Raw genomic sequence first — 12,669 nt, forward strand, 5'->3', positions numbered from 1 at the left:
GAGGGTTGGAGAAGTAATTTTTCCCCTTCCACCAGAACTAGTTTTTAACTTCTGTTTCTCCAGAGTTCACCACCTTTCTTGTTCTCTTGTTAAAAGTCTTCAGGTGCACCTGGTTTTACTGCCTGCAGGGAAACAGCCCTATTCTGGCATTGTGCTGCCGTGGGATGAGATTAGTGCAGCTGAGGAGAGCGCGAAGCCTCCAGCAGGAGAAAGGAGGAAGGAGGAGATAGGGATCGCAGCATCTGCTTCCGTGAACCTTGAGCTGATCCCATCCTCCTGTGTCACTGCAAGGGCACCCCCCGCCAACGCTGCTCCCCTTGTGGTTTCTTGTGCCCTGAGCAGCGCCCAGAGCACGGGGCTGCAGTGCCCTGGGAAGCTGGCGTTACTGGATAATCCTCTGAGCCCTACAGTTTGGGGGGGGGGGTAGAAAAAAGAAGAAAAAAAACCCCTCACACAACAGTGGGGAATAAGAGGCTGTTCTTGCATGTAATTTCCTTGACGCAGACAACAGGGAGCTGCTTGTCCTCAAATATGGAACAAGAAGCCATAAGCTACGAGTTCAATGAGAGCTGAATATTTCCAAAGCTTTAACACCCTTCAGCAAAGACGGTCCCGGGACACCGTGTACGCACAGCATTTCCCTCCAGGGGAGCCAGGCTCTGGTGCAAGCTCCTCAGGTGCTGCCAGAGTAGCCCTGAGGGCCCGCAGGTTGATGCAATAACGATAACAACAGGATTAACACCAGGAAAATCAAGTCTGGGGGTATGTGACCCTCCATGGCATTTTTTAGCTCAGCATCTGCCAGTGGTGGCTTAGGCACAGCTCAACCTGCTGGGAAGCAGGAGGAGGGAGAAGCCATCCCAAATCTTTCCTGACAGGTTTTCCACAATCCTGTGGGCAGCATCTAAACTGGATAGCTTGAAATATTTCATACAGTCGTAGAATGGTTTAGGTTGGAAGGGACCTTAAAGATCACCCAGTTCCAACCCCCCTGCCATGGGCAGGGACACCTCCCACTAGACCAGGCTGCTCAAAGCCCCATCCAGCCTGGCCTTGAACACTTCCAGGGATGGGGCATCCACAGCTTCTCTGAGCAACCTGTTCCAGCGTTTCACCACCCTCACAGTGAAAAATTTCTTCCTGATACCTAATCTAAATCTCCCCTCTTCCAGTTTGAAGCTATTACCCCTTGTCCTATCAGCGGGGAAGTTTAAGGACAGACTCCATGGAGGGCTGGCCACAAAGAAATTATTTTGGAGTTTCCCTCAAAACTGAGTGCAAGGCCCCAGCACACACACCCCCCGCCCGAGCAGGGATGCCAGACTGCTGCTGTCAGAAGCCGCAGCACTTAACAAAGCACAGGCACACCCATGCTCCACCAGCGATGAAATGGACTCTACCGGGCACAGGCCGTGGCATTTATTGTTTTTTTCCCACACAGCTGCTCGGCTTCAGGAAATGCAAAAGGAGACGGGTACCTTTGGGACTCCCGCCTCGCTCCTTTGATGCTCTTAGCCAAGACTCTCCCCAGAGAGGCTGAAAAATTACAGGGAGATCAAAGTCCCGCTTGGGGAACTGCAAAATAAATAAACCTTATCAGAGAGAGAGAGAGAGAGAGACCACCCAGCACAGGGAGGGGTGAGTTTTCACCCAGGAGCTTTTCCTGCTCCCAGATCTCCTCCCCCCTTACCCGCGCTGCCGCTCGCAAAGCCGCAAACTGGTTAAAGCCTTTTCTTTTCCAGCGAATCCAACCCTCTCCCGCCCGGGAATCCTTCCCAGGTTTTGCCTCCCTCTTCCCCACCTCCCCATCGGCGAGCGGTTGCCCTTGGACCCGGCCGGCAGCGGGGAGGCGCCGGCAGCGGGGTGGAGCGAGGGGCGAGCGGGGCTCTCGGCCGGTTAGCCAACCCGGCTAGCCAGCCCCCGCCATGCGGGTCCCCTTGCCCGCCCTGCTCTGCTGCTCGGCCGCCAGCCTGCTGCTCCTGCTGCGATGGCGGCGGCGAAGGGGGCTGTGGAAGAAGGTGGAGGAGGCTCGGCGGAGGCAGGAGCGCAGCTTGGTGCAGATGGAGACGGCCGTGCAGCGCTTTCGGGAGCAGGTGGGTACCATAAAGCCGCGCTTCTTCCCTCCTTTTCTCCCCCCCCCCCGCCTCCCCGGGGGGAACGCTGGGGATGGGAAAAGCCGCGCTTCTCCCCTCCGTTTTCCCCCGGGGGAAAGGCTGGGGATGGGCAGAACCCGCCCGGTGCTGGCTCCTCACTCTCGCCCCTTCCCCATGGCGTGGCCCCGGGGACAGCCGGCGGGCGAGGGGCTGCTCTCGCAGAGCTGCCGGGCGGCGTCCCGGCTCCTCGTAGGGAGCCACGGAGGAATTTAGTTTTATTTTCCTTGTAAATCTCTGCGTGCACGCATCCCTGCGGCCGTGCAGGGCTCCCCTCTGCAGCAGGGACGGGGAGGAGGAGGATGCGCTCCCCGGTGCAGCCGGGGGATAAACGGGCGGCGGCGCAGGCGCCAGCGAGCGGCAACCGGTAAGGGAGGGGAGGAAAATCCCTGCCCCTCCTCTGAAAGCTTCCCGGCCCTCTGCCGCCATGGTGGGAGGCTCATCCTGGCTGCTGAGGAGGGGAGAAGCCGTGCGTGTTATCAGCAGAGGCCGAAGTGCAGCCCTGCAGTCCGGGGGCGCTGCCCGCAGGGACGGGGCGTGATGCCGACGGGGTATGGTCCCATCAAACCTCCCGACCTGTGTTTGGAGTGGACTCCCTCAGGGTCAGAGTCCAGCTTAGGGGATGAGGTTTGATGCTTTTTTTCGTGGTATGTGGTAGGGAAATCTCTGCTGACCCAAAAATGACCTGTCCGCTGTCAGCCAAGCAGCTCCCTGGTTTGTGCACTTCCCTGGAGGATGCCTTGGTGATGCCAGAAGATCAGGCACCAGGTCGAATTTTGCTTCTTGCTGGAGCAATGTCTTTGACCATGCTGCCAGTTCCCACTGTAATTCAGCAGAGAACATTGCGCCAAGCGGTTCCCCCAGGCCTGCCCAAGACCTGTCGGAACAAGGCTGCGCAAAAGACTTTCTCTTAAACAGCAGGTGCTTGATGTCTGGCCAGAAAAGCAAAAGGCTTTTTAGAAAGCCCGGGTTGCTACTGGCCTTGCAGGTTTCCCACCGTGCTCACTGGTATCAGAGTAGGGGCAGGATTGCAGTCCTGAGGCAAATATTGCATTTGGCCACCGGACAGCAGATATTTTTCGTACGGGTTACAGTGGGCACCAAGGGGAGAGGAGGAACCCACCAGCTGAGGTAGAGCTGTGTCATTACCTGTTCAATCTTTCCCTTAGCATCCTTCCGTGAATGCGGTCTCCATCCTCTCTCTGCCTTTGCCGGAGCTCTCCAAGAAACTCCGGGATGGCTCGCTCCCTCCGGAGCATGTCTTCTACGCCTACGTGGGCAAGGTGAGGAGCAAGGGTGGTGGGGCTGCATCTCACCCACAGTGGGGCTGGCTCTCTTGAGAGAAGCCCAGGTTCAAGTGGACTGGTTCAAACGCTGCTGAGCAGTTAATGCTGGGCCCTTCTGCACTTTTCTGTGAGCAAGGCGAGAGCTGGGCATCTGGCTGCCATGGCTCTTGGCTTGGTTTGGAGCAAAGGGGAGCATCAATCTCAGCATCTGGAGAGCCCATACCTTCCCAGGGACAGGTGTAGCTATAAGGAAGCTTCAGAGTGCTGCTGTTGTCTCCCCTCCATCTCCAAATGGGTTGGTAAACCTCAAGAACTCAGTGTCCGCTTTCATCCTCTGCTTTTGCCATAATGCCCTGATCACCCCCTGGGTTCCCACTTTGGGCTTATCATTTTATGCCACTTGATCCAGAGCCTTGGGTATTCTGCTGAGCTGAGTGCCTCTGTCCGTCACACACCAGCTGGTGCTACAACCCAGCTATGTCCAGACCAACATTTTGGAGTTTAGCATTAAAATATCTTGGAAAGGAACAGCAAGGGCTGCCCTGATACCGACTGTCCAGATGGGGAGGTGGAAAAGGGGGAAGAGGCAGATGTCCTCTGCAAAACAGAAGGCTGTTGTGCAATGTCCTGGACTGCGTCTCACCCACGAGCTTTGCCTGCTTTCTCCAAGGCCCTCCAAATCGCCATAGAAACCAACTGCATCACGGAGTATCTGCAGGAAAGCGAGACCCAGGTCCGGAAAGCGAAGCTGACAGAGAAGCTGGGTTTGCTCTATGGAGTGCCTGTCAGCATCAAAGACTCCATCGACTGCGAGGTACCACCAGCGTGATACCGCGTGTATCCTGAGATCCATGTGATTTGAAGATTGGTGGTGGGGGGAGGTTTGACCTCAGCTGGACTTTGTCATAGCTGATGTGGGATGGCCTGCCCTGGCTGGTGACAGGGTTTGCTCCCTGTCTCCCATATGAGCCAGTAGAGAGCTGGTCAGATTTACTGACAATACGCTATGTGTGCAATGGGTGGGTTGTTGGAGGTGCACGCACATGCTTATATATAGAGATAAAAATACGAGGGCAGGGGGAATTGCAGTCCTCCGTTTGGAAACCTCATTGTCCTGTGTTCCCAGGGCCATGATTCCACGTTAGGGTTTATAAAAAATATCAATAAGCCCGCGGCAGAGGACAGCGTGGTGGTGCAGGTGCTCAGGAGACAGGGGGCAATTCCGTTTGTGAAAACCAACGTTCCCCAGTCCCTCATCAGGTAGGTGGGCGCTCCCTTCCCTCGGCGCGGCGGCAGTCCTCCCTCCCTCATCTCAATGAGGGTTTCCATCAAGTCTAATTCTCATTTCCACCTTCTTTTTAAGTCACAGCACCTGATCCCCATCCTTAGTGTCTTTTAGGTGTTTCTTAAGAAAGTAAACACATTTACGCTAAGGATGAAAATTAACTGTAGTTCCAAATGAAATAAATAAGCAAAAGAGGAGAAGAGAAAACACTGATCTTCTTTTCTGTGCGGGGTATTTTTAAGTAACTTTAATTTTCTTTTTTTTTTTTTTTTTTAATGAAACCCTCAGAGGTGATCCTGTTAACTATACAGTGTAAATGCATATTAATGGCAGGGGAAGCTGGTTAAGCTAATGACCTTAAATTATCCTGCCCCCAAACCTCCTGCTGTATCTGGCAAGACCGCTCTGGGTGTCGCTGATATGGGGTGAGGTTGGGTGTGCTCTGCTGGACAGACACCCCCTGTAGCGTCCCCGCGTCCTGCCAAGTGAACTCTGGCAAAGCTCCTCGGTGGGTGACCGTTCCCCAGCCCTGTGAAATGCCTTCCTTAAGGTGATGCAACAATGACTGGCTGTGTTTAAAAAAAAAAAAACAAAAACACACAAAGAGGTTGCCCCAGGGGTTACCGGATTTTGCACCAGTTCCTCGGAGAGTCCGATGTTCAAATATGACTGCAGCTGGCATTTGGCCTGTTCCCAAGCAGGGGCTCAGCACCCCCTGGGTGGGGAGGCCTGGACCTACTCCAAGTGGGCTGTTTCGGATGTCCTCTGGCCCTTGGGACTGCCCAAAGGGAGCCTTTCCAGGACGTTTGATGTATTTTTGCTGCCAGAGGGTCTGTCTGGGGAAGGCTTGACGATGCTGAAATTAGCTGGCAGTGAATCCAGGTCCTGGGAACACCACAAAAAGGCTGGCAGTCTTCATGGGAGCTTTGGGAAGCTCCCTCAGAGTAAATGATGTCAATGTAACAACTAGTTACCTAATTACCTAACAAATTACCTAATTACCTTCTGAAGGTCTTTTCGTAGTGACTGGGGTCCGTATCAGCGGCTATCTACATTCCTCTCATTCGCGATCACTCTCTCTCTCTCTTTAGCTATGACTGCAAGAACTTAATCTTTGGTCAGACGTTCAACCCTCTGCTCTACACCAGAAGCCCCGGAGGCTCCTCTGGTGGAGAAGGGGCACTTGTAGGAGGAGGTGGGTCCATTCTGGGCTTTGGGACAGATGTAGGAGGGAGCCTGCGTTTCCCTGCTGCCTTCTGTGGGATCTGTGCACTCAAACCCACCGGGAACAGACTCAGGTACCACGAGTAATGCAGTGATGTCTCTGGGTGAGACACCCTACCCACCGCTGTGCTGGGATGCTCCTGTGAGCAAGGGAAAACTTGGGAGGAACTGAGAAGGGCTCGTTTCTCCCTCCTGCCCAGACATTTTCTGGGGCCTGTATGGAGGGAAGCATTGGTTCCCCCAGAACGGAGAGGGGGAAACCTCTCCATCTGCATGCTAAGGGGGTCGTTGTTCCTGACTGACGGGGCATAAATCATTGTGGGCTAGGTTGGGTCCCCCTTGGGCTTCCCCTTGGCCCTTCCTTCAGCCAGCCTCTGCACCTGCAAAGGCAGGGCAGTGTTTACCACTTGCTACTGCTTAAAGCCTTTCCCTTCTGTGAAAACTACTTCAGCTGCCATATTCTGTGTGTCTCTCTTCTTCACAGTAAAAAAGGAATCATTGCTGGTGTCCTTGGGCAGAAGGCAGGTAGGAATTGGTGGCTGTCCCCCAGGGAAGGGCAGTAGGGCAGGGCTGAGAAGGTTGTGGGGGACCTTCTCCAACACATTCAGAGAGAGAAGCAGGTTCCCTTTTAGAGACTCTTCCAAGAGCCACCCCCATGCTGTGATTCCCAAGAAACTGGAATATGTGTGAGCCAAGCTGAGCAGTTTGTGTAATGCATAAACCTGAACACACCCTGTAACCCCACGTTGTTGCATTGGCCACCACTGCTTCATGGGAGCTGGGATTAACAGTCAGAGGGGGTGTTTTGTGACGTCCTTGTGTCATGATCGACAAAGCTTTTTGCTTAATTTTGTAAATCATGAAATGGAGCACATGGGGCACATATTGAGGGATAGCAACTCCTGGTCCATAATGATGAGCCTGCTGGTGGGAAGACGCCTGTAGGCATCCCCAGCCCAGTTCTCAAAGAGGAACTGTTGCCAGCACTAGACTAAGTCAAAATGATGCCAAGAGGTCCTGCTTTTGCAGGACGTGCCCTTCAAAGACCCCCAGCCATGAATGTTCTCTTCTGGTCTCTTCCAGTGGTCGCAGCAGTGGGACCGATGGCAAAAGACGTGGAGAGCCTGGCGCTGTGCATGCGGGCGCTCCTCTGCGAGGACATGTTCAACCTGGACAGCACAGTGCCCCCCCTTCCCTTCAATGAAGAGGTAAAGAACCTCAAAGGGGGCAAAAGCCTCTGAGAAGAGCTTCCGTCACTCAGGCTGAAAATGCCGGCGGCTTATGGAAGCCCTCCAGGACCTGCTCCAACCTGCCACATGCTGTGGGTGGGCAAGTGAGCGAGAGAAGTGCTGCCTTCCAGACTCGCCCTGCGGCACGGGTGTAGTTGACTCCTGATGCCGCTGATATCCTTCCACGCTGGTGCCCTCCCTTGCTTTGCAGGTGTATGCCAGCACACAGCCCCTCCGCATAGGCTACTACGAAACCGATTTCTTCACCATGCCAAGCCCTGCCATGAGACGCGCCGTTCGGGAGACGAAGCAGATGTTGGAGGATGCCGGCCACACGGTAGGATGTTGATTGAACCCAACAGTCGCGCTGCCTCTATTCTTCCTTCCTGCCATGTCTTTGGGACCCGTGTGCGAACATCAAGCAAATTTGGCAGGGAAAGAGGGCCTGGAATCCACTCAGCTTCACACAGCTTTGATGAAAGTAGATAGCTGCTTCTGGAAAAGAGAAATTCTTTGTATTGCAACTTGATTTCTCCTCTCAGCAGGATCTCAGCACTCTTTAGGTTCTGGTGAACACAAAAGGGAGCCTGCCCTGATCCATAACACGTGCTAGGGAGTAGACACACTGCTGTGTGACTTATCTGTAGCGTGGGTGTATTTACTTACACCCTGGCTGAGATCCATATTGCACTAGGTGTTGTACAGACGGGTCCCGAGGCAGTGCAGGGACCTTACAGTCCTGGTGGTGCATGATTACTGTCAGCTCAGCATGTTTCCTGAGCCTGATGGACCATCTCTCTTCAGTGGCTGTGACGAGCTGTTGTCCCGCTACTTGTTTAGTCTATTCTCAAGCCAGTTTCACCTCTCCTGCATCATATCCTTTGGCAAGCAGTTCCACAGACATTGCATGGAAAGCCACCTCCTGGTTTTGTATCTGGAAACAAGGACCTAAGGAGAAAACAAAAGGACAGTTGCAGATGGCACATCTTTTATAGCCAAGTAGTCCCATATTGGCCCAGCCCCGTTTCCAGGGTCTCAGGTTTCAGAGGCTGCCATTTCAGCAAGTCATCTCCTCTGCATGAGGCATGGTCGTGGCTGCACGCCTCCCCCTTACCCTTGTGCAAGGACCAGGAGTGAAGTGGGGAGCACAGACCCCTCAGCTCTGTCACCCACTGCCAGTTTTGGAGGGACCTTTGTGCCTTGGGGCTGCTTGGGCATCAGGGGGCCAAGCCCATCCTGTATCTTTTGACTCAACAGTTGCTGGTCAGAGGGAAAATGGTGTTTTCAGGGAATGATGGATGGGATGGGGAGGACCTGGTGGCCTCGGATGCTAGGGGCTTTCCTGAGGGCTTGTCAGGAAAACCTCAGCCCAGCTTGGCCCACTGGGAGCCCTTGATGGCTTCTCCCACGCAGCTTGCTTGTGCTTGTGCCACTGACTCCTCTTCCGTTGTCCTTCCAGCTGGTGCCCTTTGAACTCACAAATGTGGACTACATGATGTTTAACTTCTGCGTCAGGGGAATGTTTGCAGATGGGGGTGCCTCCTTTCTCAAGAAATTGTAAGTACAGCCTGGTGTGATGGGTGCCTTTCTATGGAAATCCTCCCCAGGGTCTGGCTACTGTCCAGATACGGGTAGCAGATCTACTGGATGCAGACGGGGGCTGATATGCACTGGGATTTACTGGGGAGCTTACCCTCAACCAATTCAGCCAAACTTTGTGTCTCTCTGGGATTGTTACCAGCCTTGACAGATAAAAGGAGACTGGCTGCCACTACCCTATAAATACCGTGAGAATCAGAAGAGCCCAGAGGAAGGGAGCAAACCTCTTCTTATCACTTAGATCTGCTGTTCAGAGGGGTTGGGCTTGTGAAAGCTGATCCACTGTGATTCCTTCCTAACGCTGCTCAGCTAAACACCCGTTTCTCTTTCAGCAAAGGGGAGCTGGAGAAGAGTAGCATGGGGGTGTTCTTCTGGTTGGCGAAGTCACCAAGCTGGCTAAAAACTCTCCTCTCCTGGATTGCCAAACCCTTCGTAAGGCCCATTTCTTTCTAGCATAGATGTAGTTAAACAACAGCTGGTGAATAACTTGTCTCCCATTGCAGTAAGGCTTTATCAAAGAGAAGTCTCTAGGCATTGCTTCCTGGCCGTGCTTAGATACATCTCCAAACTGGAGTCATGCTATTTCTGTTCCTCCTCTCCCCACTTTGGGGAAGGTCCACGAGTCCTACCTGAGCAGCTTGTATTTGTGACGGACTGTCTCAGAGGACAGGGCTGGGTTTAATGTAAATTATCTTTCTTTTTTTTTTTTTACTCTCTCCTTCTCAGATGCCTCGATTTTCAGATATCGTCAGAAGTATGAGAGCAAAGTGAGTAAATCTGAGCCTGAGCAAATGCGTGAAGATTTGGGTTTCTCTTTTGGAGAGCCGCAGTGTTTGCTATGTTAGGGATACTGCCCCAGCTGCATGTGTCTGAGAAAATAGGAGGCAGAAAACACAAAGGTGGGAGCAAACAGAGCAGTTCACGTCAACACCGTAACCCTGCAGGGTTTGACAAGCTTCTAGTACTGAGGATGGGAATGGGGCTTGGGGCTCACAGCCTCTTGCTTAGGAACTGGATGGAGCTTGTGGGAATGAAATATACTGTTGGCTTCAGCACTGGTTAACGTATCCGTCATGCCACCAAGTAGGGACCCTGTAAGACAGAAGGAAGGTAAATGCACAGAGAAGGAGGCTTGCTCCTCCTCGCTGCCATGTCAGTGTTGGGCAGATAGTGAGGAGAAAGGACTCAAGTCCCGTAGCAGAGCGGCTGTGTTTCGTGCTGTGCCTCCGAGGCAGTACGTCTGTCCCCACATCAAAGCACCAGTCCGCCTCACACAGCCTGGCCACTGGGAAATGTTGTGCCTGGGCTTCCACCTCCTCAGCACATGGGCAGTAACGGGGCTGGACACTTGTCAGGCCAAAGCAGCACTGCACTAATCTGCCTTTAGTCTTCATCCCTCCATCATGGGCAGGAGCAGAAATGAGACCCCCCCCAGCCCTTCAGAGGAAAGACAGGCCTTTGCCAAAGTCCTCCCTTCCCTTGGCTGCAGCTCCAGGAGTAGAGCTAACCTGTGCCCATCTGCCTTTTGATGCCCTTCTGTGCCCCTAAAGCTGCTCTTTGGAGCACCTCTTGATGCCTTTCATTGGTTTTCTTTCCTTTTTCAGCACAGTGGATGAAGTCTGGAGTCTTCATCATGAAATTGAGGTAAAGTGTTGCAATTTGGGGTTAGATAGTTTTTTGTGTTCTTTCTCTTTGGGAAGAGGCAGATTCAGTACCCACCAAGGTTAGGAGATGATCAAGTCACTGGTGATGTGAGGTAGGAACATAGGTCACTCCTCAACAGATCTCACTTGGACATGCAAGTTCTCATGATACATAGACATGTTCATGATAACAAATCAGACCTGAATTTTTTACTCCTACACTTGAAAACATAGACCATCAGCCACATTACATTTGTCTTCCTCAAGATCCATGCCCGTGTCCCAGGTTGCCACGTGGTCCTGCACTCACTCTTTTCCCACCTCCAGTTTTAGCCGGGGGAGGGTGCTTTGTACACTGGGAGGGCTGTTGGCCAAGCGGGAAAGGGTTGCTGGATTTTAGCAGGATCAGGCGTGATGTGGCCTGATGGCTGCTCCTGGGGAAAGGCCGAGAGCCCGGCTGGGCACCCAAGGAGAGCCTCAGCCAGCAGCCATGGGACAGTACATCCACCCCGCTGACCACCAGTGCGTTTCCTCCTCAGGAGTTTTGCTACCAGTTCATTGCCCAGTGGAAAAAGCTGAATCTGGACGTCATGCTTTGTCCCATGCTGGGGCCGGCTCTCGGCATCGGCTACCCTGGGAAGCTCTCAGGTAGGACTGCCGATGGGGGACCTTTATCTCCAGCGTGCCCCTGCTGCAGCACTCCACCAGCATCAGTGGGAAGTGTTCCTTCCCCTCACATCCCCAAGGCACTGGCTAGTGGTGGGAAGAGCTGGGCTCTTGGGGCAGCTGCCGCCCCAGCCCGTGGGGTACACCCAGGACAACCCCCCCGGAGCATGTGGGAGCCAAGGGGCAGGTTTCCATCCCACAGCCCTTGAGTTCCCAGTGCAAGAGCCCCGTTAGCTGGAAGCTCATATACATGGAGGGGGGTGAAGGCTTTCTCTGTGGCGGGCCGGCGCTGCGAGCTCCCCTTCTCCTGCAGTGGCAGTCAGCTACACCATGCTCTACAACGCCTTGGACTTCCCCGTCGGCGTGGTCCCTGTCACGGTGGTGACTGACGAGGACGAGGAGGAGCTGAAGGGCTACAAGGGGTACTTTCGGGACTGGTGGGACCGGACCCTGGCAAAGGTGAGTGGCAACAGGTTCCCCAAGGCCAGGAGCATCCCCATCCCTTCTCCCTGGACATGCCCCTGCCCTCCCCCCCTCTCTTTGTGTCACAGGCTTTTCGGGGCAGCGCGGGGCTGCCCGTGGCCGTGCAGTGCGTGGCCTTGCCGTGGCAGGAGGAGCTGTGCCTGCGGTTCATGAAGGAGGTGGAGGCACTCGCCCTGAAGAAAAACAGCTTCTTCTGAGTCCTACGTGCTTACCCGGTGCAGGATCCCAGCGAGCATCAGCGCAAGGTCCGCCTGTGGTCTGACTCGCCTGAGGACACGGTGATGGCTGGGCTGGCTGCTGGCTTTGGGGCACAAGGGGAAAGCGAGGCGAGCTCCGCGGTGGTGGAGCACTTCCAATCATTGTCCTAATACAGTATTTTTTTGGTATTGGAAAGTCTGTTATTTCGGGTCCGTGTTTGTGTATGGGGCTGGCGTGGATTTTAATAACCCTCTCAACACACCCCAGGCAAGTGCAAGAACGTGATCCTTCTCTTACAAATGGGGAAGCTGACGGGCGGGGACTGGTTTTGTCTGAGTTGTTCAGGCTCCTACTTGGAGTACGGTAGGAAAAGGGATTTTCCCCTCCGTTCTCGGCTCCCCGAGGACAAAACCCAGTGTTTTCCCTGCAGCAGACCAGCAATCCGAGGTCAAAGCTGAGCCTGCCAGCAAACTTTGGCAAGCAGGGAAGAAGCTGGCCCGCTTCCCGCAGCGCAGGGCTGCTGGCACCCTGCACGCCATGGAGGGGAAAGCTGGAGTGATCCGTAACTCCCGGCTCCTTCAGGCACCTACCCCTGCTCTTACTTATACAGAGCAGAGGTATGAAGTGCTTCAGCTCACAATGTTGCGTGTATAAAGCAGCATGCCAGGGTCAGACAGACAGCCTGCCCTGCACACCCTCTCCTCCCGTTTGCCGGAGGCAGCCGTGCCAGGTTTTCCAGTGTGGTTTTTCCAGCCGCTGACAGCGCCAGCTGCTCCCGGCAGGTTTCCGAGGGTGCTCCAGAAAGGGATATCGCAACACGAAAGTGTTTTCCCAATGTAGCGGTCACAAGCGGATTGTAACAAAGCTCTGGCAGGATTTATGTTTGGGTTTTTTTTTTGACGTGTT

The 12,669-nt window shown here is 54.1% G+C and overlaps 1 protein-coding gene across 1 annotated transcript; it reads left to right on the plus strand.

Annotated features, from left to right (window-relative positions):
• Window positions 1-1,688: 1,688 nt before the first annotated feature.
• On the plus strand, window positions 1,689-11,958 carry LOC134519869 (fatty-acid amide hydrolase 1-like). The gene is made up of 15 exons (XM_063344597.1): window positions 1,689-2,093; window positions 3,320-3,433; window positions 4,107-4,250; window positions 4,563-4,696; window positions 5,813-6,019; window positions 6,430-6,470; window positions 7,029-7,153; window positions 7,386-7,511; window positions 8,634-8,731; window positions 9,106-9,205; window positions 9,500-9,540; window positions 10,378-10,417; window positions 10,956-11,064; window positions 11,396-11,541; window positions 11,634-11,958. The coding sequence occupies exons 1-15, from the start codon at window positions 1,926-1,928 to the stop codon at window positions 11,760-11,762; spliced, it is 1,722 nt and encodes a 573-aa protein (XP_063200667.1). The 5' UTR covers window positions 1,689-1,925; the 3' UTR covers window positions 11,763-11,958.
• The last annotated feature ends 711 nt before the right edge of the window (window positions 11,959-12,669 follow it).

The sequence above is a fragment of the Chroicocephalus ridibundus genome, chromosome 8 (assembly GCF_963924245.1).
Source record: "Chroicocephalus ridibundus chromosome 8, bChrRid1.1, whole genome shotgun sequence".
Lineage (NCBI taxonomy): Eukaryota > Metazoa > Chordata > Aves > Charadriiformes > Laridae > Chroicocephalus > Chroicocephalus ridibundus.